This window comes from Podarcis muralis, chromosome 14, assembly GCF_964188315.1.
Source record: "Podarcis muralis chromosome 14, rPodMur119.hap1.1, whole genome shotgun sequence".
Lineage (NCBI taxonomy): Eukaryota > Metazoa > Chordata > Lepidosauria > Squamata > Lacertidae > Podarcis > Podarcis muralis.
Window position 1 is genome coordinate 12,915,998 of NC_135668.1, and position 14,740 is coordinate 12,930,737.

Below are 14,740 nucleotides of genomic sequence, written 5' to 3' on the forward strand. Positions count from 1 at the left end.
CTGCCCCGGGGTCTGGGGAGGCCCTCCCGGTCGACTCACATGATCCCACTCGATCCCCTAATCCTGTCTCGCTCCGCGCCTAGTGCGCGACTCGGAGCAGGATGCACAGAGGCGGGAGCCAGCGGAGGAGGAGCCGAGGGATCCGCGTGGTGGCGGCGGCGCTTCTGCTGTTTTTCGCAACGGTGGTTCCTCTGGGAAAGCTACCTGTTGCGTCGGCTCAGGAGATCCCCGGGGATTCAGGTAAGGGATCAGGTGCTGTTTGCAAAGCTGGCTGTTTTCTTGACTCTCCTTTAAAGTCCCGATCCCACGCACGTTTTCCTAGGGAGCAGCAACAGGTCTCCTCTAGAGCTCAGCTTGAGACTTTTACCCCGCAACACCTTGAAATCGGCAGAAAATTAAAGGTTCAGGGCGCTTTGGGACTGCAAGTTTCGATGTAGGATTTTTGCATGCATCTGATCTATGCTATTATGCAACAGGTCTCCTCTAGAGCTCAGCTTGGGACTTGGAAAAAGTTCTGAGCAAGCTGCGATCCTACTGCTACCCCCAACACCTAGCGGAGGAAAGCCTTTGAAATTGGCAGAAAAGCAAATGATCAGGGAGCTTTGGGACTGCAGGATTCAGCTGAGCTTGGAGTTGCGATTCAGGATTTTTGCATCATGCATCATGATCTATGCTATTATCGCAGCTAAGGGAAAGAAAGTGCATTGAGGCGATCTGCCAGGACTAACAGCGATTTGCAGGAAGTGGGGCGGCGTTCCTAGCTTGGAGGCTCCCAAACGAAATTGCTGGTGCAAAAGCGATGGGGTTTGGGAGGCTGAGCGGTTGCAAAAGGAAACTTTATCCGCGCTGCACTGGATGCAAAAAGCAGCCGAGAAACAGCAATAACATTTAAAACTTTTAAAGCGCATGGCTCTTCCTAAATAATATTGGGAAGTGTAGTTTGCCCCCTCACAAACAGCTACAATTCCCAGCACTCTTTTAAAGAAACTAGTTCCCATGATTTCGGGGGAGGGGGGGTGAAGTGCTTTAATTTTTTGGTGAGCAGCGTCTTTTTCCAGCTGTACTGAATTCTTCAGCCTTCCCTTGTAAGCTTGACTCATCTTAAACGAGCACTTTTTAAAGAGCCCGTTTAAAAAGAGCCCGTTTCATCCTCACTGTTGATTCTGTCCATATTTAAAGCTGTTCAGTTCATCAAATATGAGGCCAGCTTGCTGCCAAATACAGACTTCTACGTATTACTGATTCTTCTGAAGAAGCTGTGTGCTGCACATCCAAGCTTGTTGGATCTACTCTGAAGTAAAAAAAACAGCAGCCCAACAGCTGCCAGCCAGAGCCAGTTGCAAAAAGACACAAACAGCCCAGCTGCAGTATCAGTTAAAGGAGCATTGTACAACTTAAATTAAGTTACAGCTTCGCCACAAAGTCTCCTGAGAACTGTAGAGTTGTTAGGAAACCAGTATTGCCCACACTGAACTGCAATTCCCAGTTCCCTGTGATTGTCAAACTACTCGTGTATAGATTTCGATTGGATATATAAATATAAATATAAATACAAATACATACAAAATGCAGTAAAAGTGATGTGACCAATTCGAATGCAGGCAGAAGTAGAAAAAATAAAATAAAACGCTGCCTTGTATTCTCAGTTGTTTCCAGGTTTTCCTCCCCATTGTATCTTCATCAAACATCTCCTGGGAATTTTAGCTCTGTGATGGGGAGGTAGGAGTCTTCTAACTCTCAGCACCCTTTAAGTACAGTTCCTAGGATTCTTTGGGGAGGTAAGGGACCCCTGACCATTAGGTCCAGTCGTGGCCGACTCTGGGGTTGTGGAGCTCATCTTGCTTTATTGGCCGAGGGAGCCGGCATACAACTTCCGGGTCATGTGGCCAGCATGACTAAGCCGCTTCTGGCGAACCAGAGCAGCGCACGGAAACGCTGTTTACCTTCCCGGAGCGGTACCTATTTATCTACTTGCACTTTGACGTGCTTTCGAACTGCTAGGTTGGCAGGAGCTGGGACCGAGCAACGGGAGCTCACCCCGTCACAGGGATTCAAACCTCCGAGCAAGTCCTAGGCTCTGTGGTTTAACCCACAGTGCCACATGCCTATTTAAAGTGATACACCATGGCTCTAAAGGAATGGTGCAGATGAGGCCACAGTTAGAATTGTAGAAGAGTGTAACCTCTGAGCATGTTCTGAGCCTGAGGAACAGTTTTCTGTTCTGAGCTGAGCTCACTGTCCTTTCAGACCACACCTAGTTAGCTTTCTTCATTTCAGCCTGCTTTGGGTGGGAACAGCTATTTGGATTACTGAACGTGTGAAACGAGCCCTTTAAGGAAGGGGAGGTGAATATATGGTTGGTGCTATGAGCTCTGCCATGGGCTATTCACCCATGCAAGTTATCGTTTGAGGTTGCATTCATCAAATGATAGGCATTCGGGGTGAACCACTTGGGGAAAACACAGGAACAAGACTATGAGTGTGGAAGCAAAACCTCACAGTACAGAATCTGAGCAGAAGGGGCAACCCCAGAAGGCTACCTGTTGTTGTTGTTGTGTTGTTGTTGTTTAAAAAAAAGCATTGGCTTATGTGTCTGAAACCAAATACCAAGCTTGTACCATTTCTTGGTTTTTAGTAGCTTTTGTAAGGAAGTGAAATGACTGCCTTGCTTTCTTAGCAGCTGGTTTTCAGCAGCAAGACAGCAAAAGTGTGCTGTGTGTCAAATTAAAACCCCATAACCATTGTTTTCAGAAAATAAAACGCAGTGTGTTGCCTCCCCGTCATCGGAATTCCCAGAAGGATTCTTTACGCAGCAGGAGCGAGAAGATGGAGGCATCATTATCTATTTCTTAATCATCCTTTATATGTTCCTGGCTGTGTCCATTGTGTGCGATTATTACTTCCTCCCTTCTCTAGAGATCATCAGCGACGGTAAGTTTTCCCCCTTTTCTTGTGGTGTTGTCATCTTAAAAAGGACATATATATTTTCTACAAAAATAAAAGGCACTAAATCAAACTGGAGGTTACCGTCTCTTTTGTAGGTAAGAAGTGAGCTGGAAAATTGCTAGGCTTTTTTCCCTACCATTTCGTTTTTTTAAAGGAGTCAGAGCCTGGGTGGACAAAAGGCTTATGGAAAAAGAAAAGAGGTGGGGAAGGGTTCAGCACTCTATATCCTATTAGTATAGGAATTTAGGAATATAGAACGCTACTTAGCAAGTCAAGCTATTTGTCTGTCTAGCGCAATATTACCAGCTCTGACTAGCAGCACCTCTCTGGGTTCATAGGTGGAGATCCTTTGCAGCAGCTGATGTTTTTCATGCAGAAGGTCCCAGGTTCAGTCCCTGACATCTGCAGTGAAAAAGTGTGTGCTTTATCACTGAGCTAAGGTCCCTTCTCGACAGAATATGAATTCCCCACCCCAGGTGGGAATCGAACCCAGATCACACACAGAAGACGAGCTACCATTAAGAACGTAGGAAAAGCCTGCTGGATCAGGCCAAAGGCAAATCTAGTTCAGCAGGTAGGGCCTTCTCAGTAGTGACGCCCGCCCTGTGGAACACCCTTCCATCAGATGTCAAGGAAATAAGCAACTATCTGACTTTTAGAAAACATCTGAAGGCAGCCCTGTTTAGGGAAGTTTTTAATGTTTGATTATTTATTCTGTTTTTAATCTGTTGGGAGCTGCCCAGAGTGGCTGGGGAAACCCAGCCAGATGGGTGGGGTGGTTGTTGTTATTATTGTTATTATTAATAATAATATTATTATTACTACTACTACTGTGGCCAATCATCATACTAAGAGGCCTGTCTGCAATGCCTGTTCAAAATGCATTCCGCCTTCAGTATTTCAGCATAGCCTATGTTCTGCAACATGAATCTGCTACTGTAATGTTCTGAATTATGCACAGCCCCCATTCATAGATATATTCTTGTTTCTCTCCTCTCTGTCCCTTGTCTCTGTAGCCCTTGGTCTCTCTCAGGATGTTGCAGGAGCAACTTTCATGGCAGCGGGTAGCTCTGCACCTGAACTGGTCACAGCCTTTCTTGGTAAAGTGAAGCCAGCTTTAAACAGCACACAATTCCCTCCCTTGTGAAAGCAGAAATTAATTCTGTCAAAATGATGCTTTGCTTCTAGGGGTATTTGTCACAAAGGGGGACATTGGAGTCAGCACTATTCTTGGTTCTGCAATCTACAACCTCCTTGGTATCTGTGCAGCTTGCGGACTGTTATCTGGCATGGTATGTCCTAGCTTTTATGACACTCTGAAGCTGTTTCCTCGTGGTCCAGTGCCAAAGCTGGCTTAATTTGAGGTTACTTAAATTTAACAGGCTTGCAAAGCAGCATGTAATCAATTGGAAGAGAGTAAAAACCTTTGATATGCAACCCCACTTACTATTCTTCAGCAACTTTCAGAATGCTGAAAGTTTAACGTAGAGGTCCAAATGAGAAAGTTGTGTGCTAAATGGGGATAATAAAGACGTTTGGGTCTCACTGATTTACTTATGAGGTACTGAATTTTTAGGGCATTTCCAGATGAGCTACAGCTCCCAAAACTGGTACAGACATCTGAAAATGGTCCACTTCTCTCTCAAAGCAGAGGTCTTGGTATGCTCCCCCAAAAGGTTAAAAGGTTCATCCAGGTCACTCAGAAACCTGAAACATGGAGTTTGCTGCACTGATTACTAGAATATTTCTGAATCTCATGCCCCACATTTTCCCAGAGATATTTAACTCATAATAAATAGAGGCCAGCATTTTGAAGGCAAGCAGCATCGAGGGTGCCAATAAAATATTGGAGGGGGCACATTAGCTCTGCCCTGCAAAATCGATCACAAGGTGTGGCACACAAGCACACCATTTGAATGGTAATGCCCGTCAACCAGCCAACTTGGGGATGGGATGGCGAAGGGACCTTGGACCCATAGGAGTTGGCTCCTATGTGTGGGATAGGAGGTTAAGGCTGAGCCTTCAACTGTATCCTCTTGGGCTGAAACAGTTGCAACAAGGTACATCTTAATGCTTGCAAAACACAAGCATCTTTTTACTTTCCTAAAAGTATGCCTCAATTCTATCTACAGGTTTCAAGACTGTCTTGCTGGCCCTTGTTCAGAGACTGTTTGGCCTATGCAGTTAGCGCAGCAGCAGTTCTTGCAATGATAATAGACAACAAAGTTTACTGGTAAGTGCCCACAAACGGGCAGTAGTCAGCCACACAACTAGAGTTTCAGTTCTCTTTTTTTAGCGGATTCCCCGCATCAGCAGGAAGATGGGACCTTTAAGTTCCCTTTGAAACATGTGATTCTCTGTTGCCTCAAAAAATTGCATGTCGTTAGCCTGTATGCAATTGTAGTTAGTTGGACAGCAGGCACAGGTGCCAATAACTGGCTATTAAATGCCTTGCAAGCCATTTAGACAGCGTACTTTTGCTTCCGGAGGGTGTTAGCAACAGCGCCCCTATTTGGGGCTGATCTGTTGATCAATCAGTTGGAGAAGATGCACCTTTTAGAGAGATGGCTCTGATACGGTAATATTAAAACTTTTTATTAAGGTTTTGTTCTCGTAAGCCATGTGGGGTGGGCAGTCCTAGTTCACACACGGATATTTTATCTGTATGCACAAGTTTTGGGATTCCATTATTGGCATGGTAACCGTGTTTAATCCGCACAGCTTTTAGTTTGACAAGTACAAGAAATAACACTGTGAATGGCCTCAAGTACTTCAACTTTCCTACCAGCAGGAAATGATAAGAACCAGTGTTGAAGTATTGGTAGAAAGACAGGCCTCGTTCCATGAGATATGGGGACTTGTTCATGTGATAATGGTTGCATGCATCTCAAGCTGTAAGAATTGGTTAATTCATGAAGCTTTAGGCTGCTTATTACAGTGACAATTTGAATAAGCCTCAGATACACTATACAGAGGGATGCGGGTGGCGCTGTGGGTTAAACCAGAGCATAGGGCTTGCCGATCAGAAGGTCGGCGGTTCGAATCCCCGCGACAGGGTGAGCTCCCGTTGCTCAGTCCCCGCTCCTGCCAACCTAGGAGTTTGAAAGCACATCAAAGTGCAAGAAGATAAATAGGTACCGCTCCGGCGAGAAGGTGAACAGCGTTTCCGTGCACTGCTCTGGTTCACCAGAAGCGGCTTAGTCATGCTGGCCATATGACCCGGAAGCTGCACGCCGTCTCCCTCAGCCAATAAAGCGAGGCGAGCACCACAATCCCAGAGTTGGCCACGACTGGACCTAACAGTCAGGGGTCCCTTTAGCTTGACTTTACACTACAGTGGTACCTCAGGTTAAGTACTTAATTCGTTCTGGAGGTCTGTACTTAACCTGAAACTGTTCTTAACCTGAAGCACCACTTTAGCTAATGGGGCCTCCTGCTGCTGCCGTGCCGCCGGAGCACGATTTCTGTTCTCATCCTGAAGCAAAGTTCTTAGCCCGAGGTACTATTTCTGGGTTAGCGGAGTCTGTAACCTGAAGCGTATGTAACCTGAAGCGTATGTAACCCAAGGTACCATTGTATACAGAAACCTGATTATATTTCTCCTCTTAATGTGAAATGTAGCTAGTTCTTAGTTTCTGGTAAATTGACCCTTAAAGAGAAATAATAGTTCTGGGGGAAAGCTGGGGGCCCCTATGAAGATATATAGAGGAGCCACAGTTGAGTGGCACAAACATTTGAGTGACACATACTTTTCAACAACAGTGGTTCCAGGTTTGACAACTGGCATCTGCAGGAAAAGCCGAGGAAGTCCCCTGGAGAGCTGCTGCCAGTCAAAGTAGACAATGCTGAACTAGATGGACCAACCATCTGACACATTAAAGAGCAGATTCTTATGTACTCTCTTGCTTTGCAAATCCAGTCTTCCCCTCTTGGGGGAAAACAACACCAAAACTGTTAATTCATCACCTTGGAATAACCATGCATACTCAAACATGAATTATTTTTAATTGAGGTTGTTCTGTAACCAAACATGAAGCGTATCGAATACAAAAACACACTATGAAACTTGCAATTTTATTTATTTATTAATACTTACTTTGTTCTAGGTATGAATCGGCTTCTCTCCTCTTAATATACGGAGTCTACATTTTGGTGCTCTGCTTTGACATTAAAATCAATCAGTACATCATGAAGAAGTTTAGTCGTTGCTGTACCTGTTTCACAGTGACTGCAGAAGAGACTGAACAGCAACCACTGATGGGCTGGAAGGAAGAGTCCGGGCCTCTTCTTCGTCGGCAGTCAAGAGCAGACAGCGGCATTTTCCATGATGAGTCAGATTACGCTCAACTTTCATCAAGTTTACACGGGCCTGATACTATTTCTGAAGGTATTCCTGCAATCTTTGCCAACAGCTATTTTAGAAAGGGCTGGCACTAGTGCAAATGGCTTCAGAAATTCTAGTGAGAAAATAAATCATTAGCCGCTCTGATCACTCTCAAGTTTTCCTGGAAATACCAAAAGGCTGTGCCATGTGAATGTAACTTACAAGTTAGGTGGCTGAAATGCTTTAAATTATATAATGGCTCAGGTGCTTAAACAAGACTATCTTGAACAGGGTCATATTCCTCTGGCAACACACGGACACAGCAATCAATGATCCTTGGTTGCCTGCTTTTTAACTTTCCTTCCTGTTACACTCAGTCTTGTTAGTTTTAATTAAACTTTAAGAGGCCTAAACCTGTACAGTGGTACCTCTGGATGCGAATGGGATCCGTTCCGGAGCCCCGTTCGCATCCTGAAGCGAACGCAACCCGTGTGTGCGCGGGTCACGATTCACTGCTTCCGCACATGCGTGTGACGTCATTTTGAGTGTCTGCGCATGCGCGAGTGGCGAAACCCGGAAGTAACGTGCTCCGTTACTTCTGGATCACCTGAAAACACTCAACCTGAAGCACATTTAACCCGAGGTATGACTGTACAGCATAAACCTAGTTGAGAGTCCTGCATTGCAGAGGTTGGACTAGATGACCCTTAAGGTCCCTCCCAACTCTACAATTCTGTTATTCTGTACATTGTCAGAAAATGACTGGGGATTTGTGTAGTTATTCGTGGTACTTTACCGTGTAATGATTACGGGATAAAGTTTTTTGGAGGACAGCGAGTAATATGCAATGTAGGTCTATCCAAATGGCTAAATAAGACAGAAGTTCATATCAGAAAAATTATGGAGCTCTCAAAAGCTTAAGTTTATAAAGACCAAGATCTCATTTCTTAAATGGTTTGCCACCTTGACAGATTCTCAAAGCGTGTTCACCATGCCTGAAGCAGATCTGAAGAGAGTTCTGTGGGTGCTGTCCCTTCCAGTTATTGCTCTGCTCTATTTGACGACACCTGACTGCAGAAGACAGTTTTGGAAGAACTGGTTCATGCTTACATTCTTCATGTCAGCAGTGTGGATTTCGGCATTTACATACGTTCTTGTATGGATGGTAACAATAGTGGGTATGTATTGAATCCAGCAGTACAAGCCCTCCCTTGCATAATAAGTCAATTTGGCAGCAGTGTCTTAAAACAAGAATCCCGATTTTGGTGGTGCTTAAGATAAAAGTTGCTATGCATAGGATTTCAGACTGGACTTCTTTAACAATTAATGCCTACATTAGGTCGATGTAAAAGTATGAATTTACTAGAGTTAAACCACAGGCTTAGCCAGCTTGAATCAGCAATGTTTTAGGAAATAAAAGCTAAGCCTAGCATTCTTTTTATTATTAAAAACATAGAGTGTAAGTCCAACTACCTAAAAAAAAATCAAGAGTTCACAGCCAACTAATGTAGCTAAGCTGCACAAAAAATGGAATATTTCTGGCAGTTAACCTTAGGGCACTGTTCATCCTCCTAGCCCAGTACTGTCTCCTCTGGCAGCAGCTCTCAAAGAGCTTCCACATCACCTGCTACCCAGTCCCTTAAACTGAAGATATGCCAGGGATTGAATCCGAGAACTGCTGGATGGAAAGCATCTGGGTCTTCCACTGAAACTATAGCCAGCCCCCCAGATGATCAGATTAACCTGCTTTAATATACCAAAATGGAGTCTTCCAAGGAATGAGCTAAAAAACATCACCAGCAGCATTATACTAAACCTTTCCTATATTCTGTCTGCCACTGTTCCGTTGATATAATGGGGGGAAAACACATGGGAGTCATGTGTTGGGCAGTACACCTAGATTCATCCTCTAACTGTGCAGCAAAATTACAAAGTTGTAATTTATTTTCAGGCATTGGCAATGACGTTACAACTAAAGCCAACAATAGCAGCTTAGAAATTTGGGTTCCAAACTATTACAGTGCCCTTTCATCCATTTCAGGAACTAAAGGCTTGAAGTTACTTTCCCAGCTGAACTTTCACAGCAATGCCATTTGGAAGTTTTTGAGTCAAGATTATCAGCAGACTTAATTTCCTCCCCCGCCCCCAGCCTGGAATTCATGTGTTTCTTTCAAGAGCAGATGATTAAGAAGGGTTAGTGGTTCATATGACTTCAAGAGCTCATGTGATAAAGATGCCAAAGGAAAAGAAGGGATTATACCAGTTGTAACAACTCCAAGAAACCTGCAATTAGAATAGTAAGCTATTCCATATTTGAAGGGAAACTTGACGCAGGCATGTTGATTAGTAGCAATATTTTCAGAACTAGAAATCTCTTAATGGTGACTTTTAAATGACAGAATAGCATAGCTTCTTTCAGCATATACCACCAAACTGTAGTATGTTAAATCTGTTCATACTGATCTAGAAACGTGGTAGCTGAAACACTAGTAAGACCCCCCCACACACACACAATTCCATTCTTTGTCCATTAACAGAAAGCTAAAGTGTTCCTTCCTTTTGAATTTGCTTGCTACAGGGGAAACTTTGCACATTCCAGATACTGTAATGGGTCTTACATTACTAGCAGCAGGAACAAGCATACCAGATACAGTTGCAAGTGTGCTGGTGGCTAGGAAAGGTGAGTGGTTTTTCATACCCATAGCATTATGAAGCAATTTGCAGCAAGTGGGAAAGGGGGGGGGGGCGGTTCCCTTTGTTTAGAATATGCCGACAGAATGCACTAACGCTATACTGGCATGAAGAACTGGCAAACTTTTAGCACACAACATGGGAATGAATTGTTACTTTTATAAGTAGTACCAGGGTGTTTAGGGTCAAAGGAGAACTTCGGGGAGCTTGGATGGCTCCAGCAAAACAAATTCTTAGCAGCCAACCTAAAATAGTTCAGGCATATTAAAACTAGCAATTTCTGCAATCATGGTACGGTAATAAAATACGGTATAATGCAGCAAAAAGCTTCCTTAAGATTGATACGCATAAATGTGTTTTATCTTGCAGGAAGAGGCGATATGGCGATGTCAAACATTGTAGGATCCAATGTATTTGATTTGCTGTGTTTGGGGTTGCCGTGGTTTATAAGGACAGCCTTTGTAGACACAACAGCTCCTGCAGAAGTGAACAGCAGTGGTTTGACTTACACTGCCATTTCTCTTGTTTGTTCCATTGCTTTTATTTTTCTGGCTGTTCACTTGAATGGCTGGAAGCTAGACAAAAAATTGGGGGCAGTCTGTCTAGTGATGTACTTGGCATTTGTAATATTATCAATCCTGTATGAACTTGGAGCCATAGGAAACAATCCTATCAGTATCTGTGGAGACTAGTTGGGCTAGGGTTGGGGTTTTTTTTTTACAATGTAATCGAGGATAAGAAATAAACATACATAAAATATTGAAAGCACTAGTTTCTTCATTTAGTCAAATAAAAAAACTCCAGCATTCCCTTTGAGCTCTAAAACTTATTTACAGAAATTCCACATCATGACATAAGAACCACTTAAAAGCTCAAGGCTATCAAGAATTAATGAGAGCATGTCATTTCAGAGAAAGGAGTAGCAGTGACTATAAATGCATGTAAAACAAACAGGGAGAAGAAGGGGGAGTAAAAAAAGGGAAGACACATTCTTTACATTACAATTGTAACATAGGGAAATATGACACAAAACAAGTTCCACTATACAGTCTTTGTTAAACAGAGGAAATGGCTTGTTTTATTAAAAACAGTAGAACCATTCATTTAAACTGAATGACTAGAGACACTTAGCATGATTTTGGAGAGGTATTAAAACAGCCACAGCTCCCAGACTTCAAGAGAAGGTGTGGGTGTTCATACCACTGGACAAGTCAGGAAAGTTCTCTTTCAAAAACCAAAATGTAGTAAGAGTCAGTTAATGAACTCACAGTATATTAAACACTATACTGTTAAAGGCTGGTGGGTTTTAAAAGTTTTGTTTTTCCAACTTAAGTAAAGCATACAATGTTACTAAAAACGACTCACTAGGAGGAGACAAGGAGAGAAAAGCTAAACCGACAAAAAGGAATGTTCCCCAACATTTAATTATAAATTATGCAACGCGATCCAAACGTACGTCAATTTCTCTGCCACTGATTTTTATGCCGTTCATTATCCTACAGGCCTTTTCCGCCGATTCTGGTGAATCAAATCTGACAGTTCCACAGCCTTTTGATTTCCCATTCTCCATTTTTATTTCTGCAAACATTACATGACCTGGATAAACAAAGTTAAAAAGTCCAATTTAGTCTATGATGCACTGCTGGTGTTAGAAATCCCAGTCGCCACAGATAACTTTAAAAAATCTGAATTGCAATGTAATAAAAGCCAGCTCATGTCACAGGTCTCCTATCGTAACGCTACCCATGCAAACAAGAGAAGCCATCTAGCAGCCTCCGTTTTGCCACACTGAGTTTATAAACTCGACACCCCCTCAAATGCCACTGCATTCCAATTATCGGCCAACCTATCCTTCCTCCTCTACATTAGTTATATTTTCTTCCAACAGGTTTGGCAACGTCGGCTCTCTTCCCAAATTTCCTGTATTCCATACTTCTCCCCCCACCCCTCCCCCTCAATGAAAACTGAATTGGTAAAGAGAGGGCACATTTCTAAGAACTTCGTCAGTAAAGAAAGGTTGAGAGATTGTTGATTCTCAGTATTTTAACATTTTAAACATCTAGATGAACCCAGGCAATTGGGGGCAACAGGCAGCTGATCTAAAACACTGGATAGGTTTTAAAATTGACCCTAAAGTGTGCAATTCTACATTCAGACTCAGTTTATATAGTTTATAGTGGCTAAGGAAACCCAGCCAGATGGGTGGGGTATAAATAATAAAAATATTATTGTCGTTATGGTGGTGATGATGATGATGATGAATCCCTTAAATAAAATTTAGTAACTTCAACACTTCTTGCAGCATTTTCAGGTGGCCTAGCAGTCACTACTTGTTATGGGACTTTTTAATTTTAAAAAAGTATAGAAAAGCCTCAATTTCTTAAGCCACAAATACAACAGAGCACAGATTGGGGGAATCTTGCTTTTTGATGCTTTAAGGCATGAAAGGGAACACTCTGGCCCTCCAGATACTGAGGGGTTTCAGCTCTCGTCAGCTCCAGCCACCATAGCTAATGACCAGAGGTGGTTGAAAAGAGAACTTTCTTCATATCTGCAGGGCCACAGGTTCTCCATCCATGTTTCAAAAGGAGGGCAAGAAAAATACTTTTGCTGGTGCATTAAGCTAACATGAAATGCTGAGAATAAGATTAAGTGCACATTTTAAAAACTATACATTTTTGAGAATTCAAAAGCACAATTTGTGGATTATGACAAATATGTAACATTGCAGAAGTGTGCGGTCAAAGAAGGCAATTATAGCTTGAGAGTTCTACCAGGAGCCACAAAAGCTCCTTTCTCTTTGAACAGGTTGTCCATTTCATGAGCAAAGCAAGGATGAGTTTTCACAGAAAGGTAATAAAGATGGAGATTACATTCCCCTCAGAATGCAATGAGACTTAGATGACTTGGACCTCAATTAAAAATCATTATTTGCTGCAAACACAAAAAAACGAAAGAAAGAAAGAAAGAAAGACACCCTCGCCACCCAGATCTATATAGGAATGCCGAGAACTAGCATTACTGCAACATTCTTGCATCCTTAAAAGGTAAAGGTAAAGGGACCCCTGACCGTTAGGCCCAGTCGCGGACGACTCTGGGGTTGCGCTGCTCATCTCGCTTTACTGGCCAAGGGAGCCAACATTTGTCCACAGACAGTTTTTCCGAGTCATGTGGCCAGCATGACCAAGCCGCTTCTGGCGAAACCAGAGCAGCACACGGAAATGCCGTTTACCTTCCCGCCAGAGCGGTACCTATTTATCTACTTGAACTTTGACATGCTTTCGAACTGCTAGGTGGGCAGGAGCTGGGACCAAGCAACGGGAGCTCACCCTATTGCAGGGATTCGAACCGCCGACCTTCTGATCAGCAAGCCTAGGCTCAGTGGTTTAGACCACAGCACCACCCGCATCCCTTAGTCTTAATATATTCTTAGCAGTTTCAAACTAAGGGAAATTCATATGGAAACCCAAACCATTGTTTGTTGTCATTTAATTAAAGGAACTAAACAAATCACAAATTGTGAGTATCAACCAAGCAGGATCTATTACTACGGCTTGAGGCTTGTGAACTACTTTAGGCAAACTGATTTCTCACCATGGTTTGGGGCATTGCTCAGAGGCTACTGTTTGGGACAACATCTAGGGATTCCCAGGAAGAGAGAAGAAATAAACCAATAATTGTTTGCCTCTGCACAGTGCTAGAAACATAGATATGAAAGCTAGGAGCTAAATGGCACCTTAAATCTAGGTTATGGTTGCCGCAATAGAATGTCTAGGCACACTTCTTTATAACAATACAAGCTGAAAATGAACGGCAACTAAAATCTTATGTTCATTTTTCCTCATCTGAATACTGCAAAAAACAAAGCCATACTTCCCCTGCCCACCCCCCTAATATTCTTATGAGTGTCCCTTCTTCACTCCTCGGAGAATGGCTCAATATGGGGAGGCAGCAAAAGGTCCTCCTTTCTTTCCAACAATGGCAATTTTAATCTGAAATCCTAGGCGCAATATCGCTCCCAGAGCTCAGAAACTGCTTGCATTAATGAAATTCCCTGTCGCAAAACACGCCTAGAACAATGGGAGTTTCGAATGCCGCCTCTGCATCTGAAACACAAGTCGTGGCTTAGAGTCTCAATTAGATGGCACACAGCAAGCCATCCAAGTTGCCACATTCTGGGGACCCTTCGGGTTCCTCAATGAAGGTTGGTAATGAAGCTCAAGCTTCCATGAAAGGACAACTTTCCCCCTGAAACATACACTGTTTTAAGGTACCCACTCCATTCATGCTGAGCAGCAGGTGATATCCAACAACTCTGGCACAAGTGGTAGCCTCGCCCTACCATCTTTGTTGCGGCTAATCATCTTTGCCTTAGAGGCAACAACATTTGTGCCTAATACTTACCGCACTGGCTGAACTTTTCCTTAAGCTTCTGCCAGGTCAAGTCAAAAGGAAGCTGAAATGAAGATAAGCATATAGTAACGCAAGGAGAAAAAGCCAGAGAATAACGCTGCTAATTGGCTCAATTTATGTGCTTACATTTCTGACAAATATCTGGTTGCCCTTGGAGCCTACTCTGTCTCTCACACCACTTCCCATTGGGCCAGGCACAAATCCTCGATCCATATCGATATTTCTCTCCAGGCCAGTTCCCATGGTTGGCCCCATTCGATCAAAAGTGGAGTTCATCCGATCCATTCCCATGCCCATGCCCATTCCTCCGGTCATACTGTTCATACCACTTATTCCACTACCTGCAAACACACAGAGAGATAGATT

General features: G+C 43.3%; 2 protein-coding genes across 3 annotated transcripts in view; one reads left to right on the plus strand and one right to left on the minus strand.

The window, feature by feature from the left end:
• On the plus strand, positions 1-10,726 carry SLC24A5 (solute carrier family 24 member 5). 2 transcript variants are annotated; one of them, XM_028705299.2, is made up of 9 exons: positions 6-240; positions 2,752-2,931; positions 3,963-4,046; positions 4,135-4,238; positions 5,079-5,179; positions 7,053-7,333; positions 8,242-8,448; positions 9,849-9,950; positions 10,331-10,726. In XM_028705299.2, exons 1-9 carry the CDS (start codon positions 102-104, stop codon positions 10,651-10,653), a joined length of 1,521 nt encoding a protein of 506 aa, XP_028561132.1. In that variant the 5' UTR covers positions 6-101; the 3' UTR covers positions 10,654-10,726. The 2 variants fall into 2 exon arrangements, with proteins under 2 accessions (XP_077774909.1, XP_028561132.1); XM_077918783.1 differs by lacking the exon at positions 10,331-10,726 and having other exon boundaries at positions 1-240; positions 9,312-9,944.
• MYEF2 (myelin expression factor 2) overlaps positions 10,721-14,740 on the minus strand; it is a 23,996-nt gene continuing 19,976 nt past the window's right edge. The window contains exons 16-18 of the mRNA XM_077918784.1: positions 14,501-14,711; positions 14,366-14,417; positions 10,721-11,557 (exon numbers count right to left, since the gene is read on the minus strand). Coding sequence (XP_077774910.1) covers positions 11,394-11,557; positions 14,366-14,417; positions 14,501-14,711 — 427 coding nt within the window. The 3' untranslated portion in view covers positions 10,721-11,393. The remainder of the gene's footprint in view (positions 11,558-14,365; positions 14,418-14,500; positions 14,712-14,740) is intronic.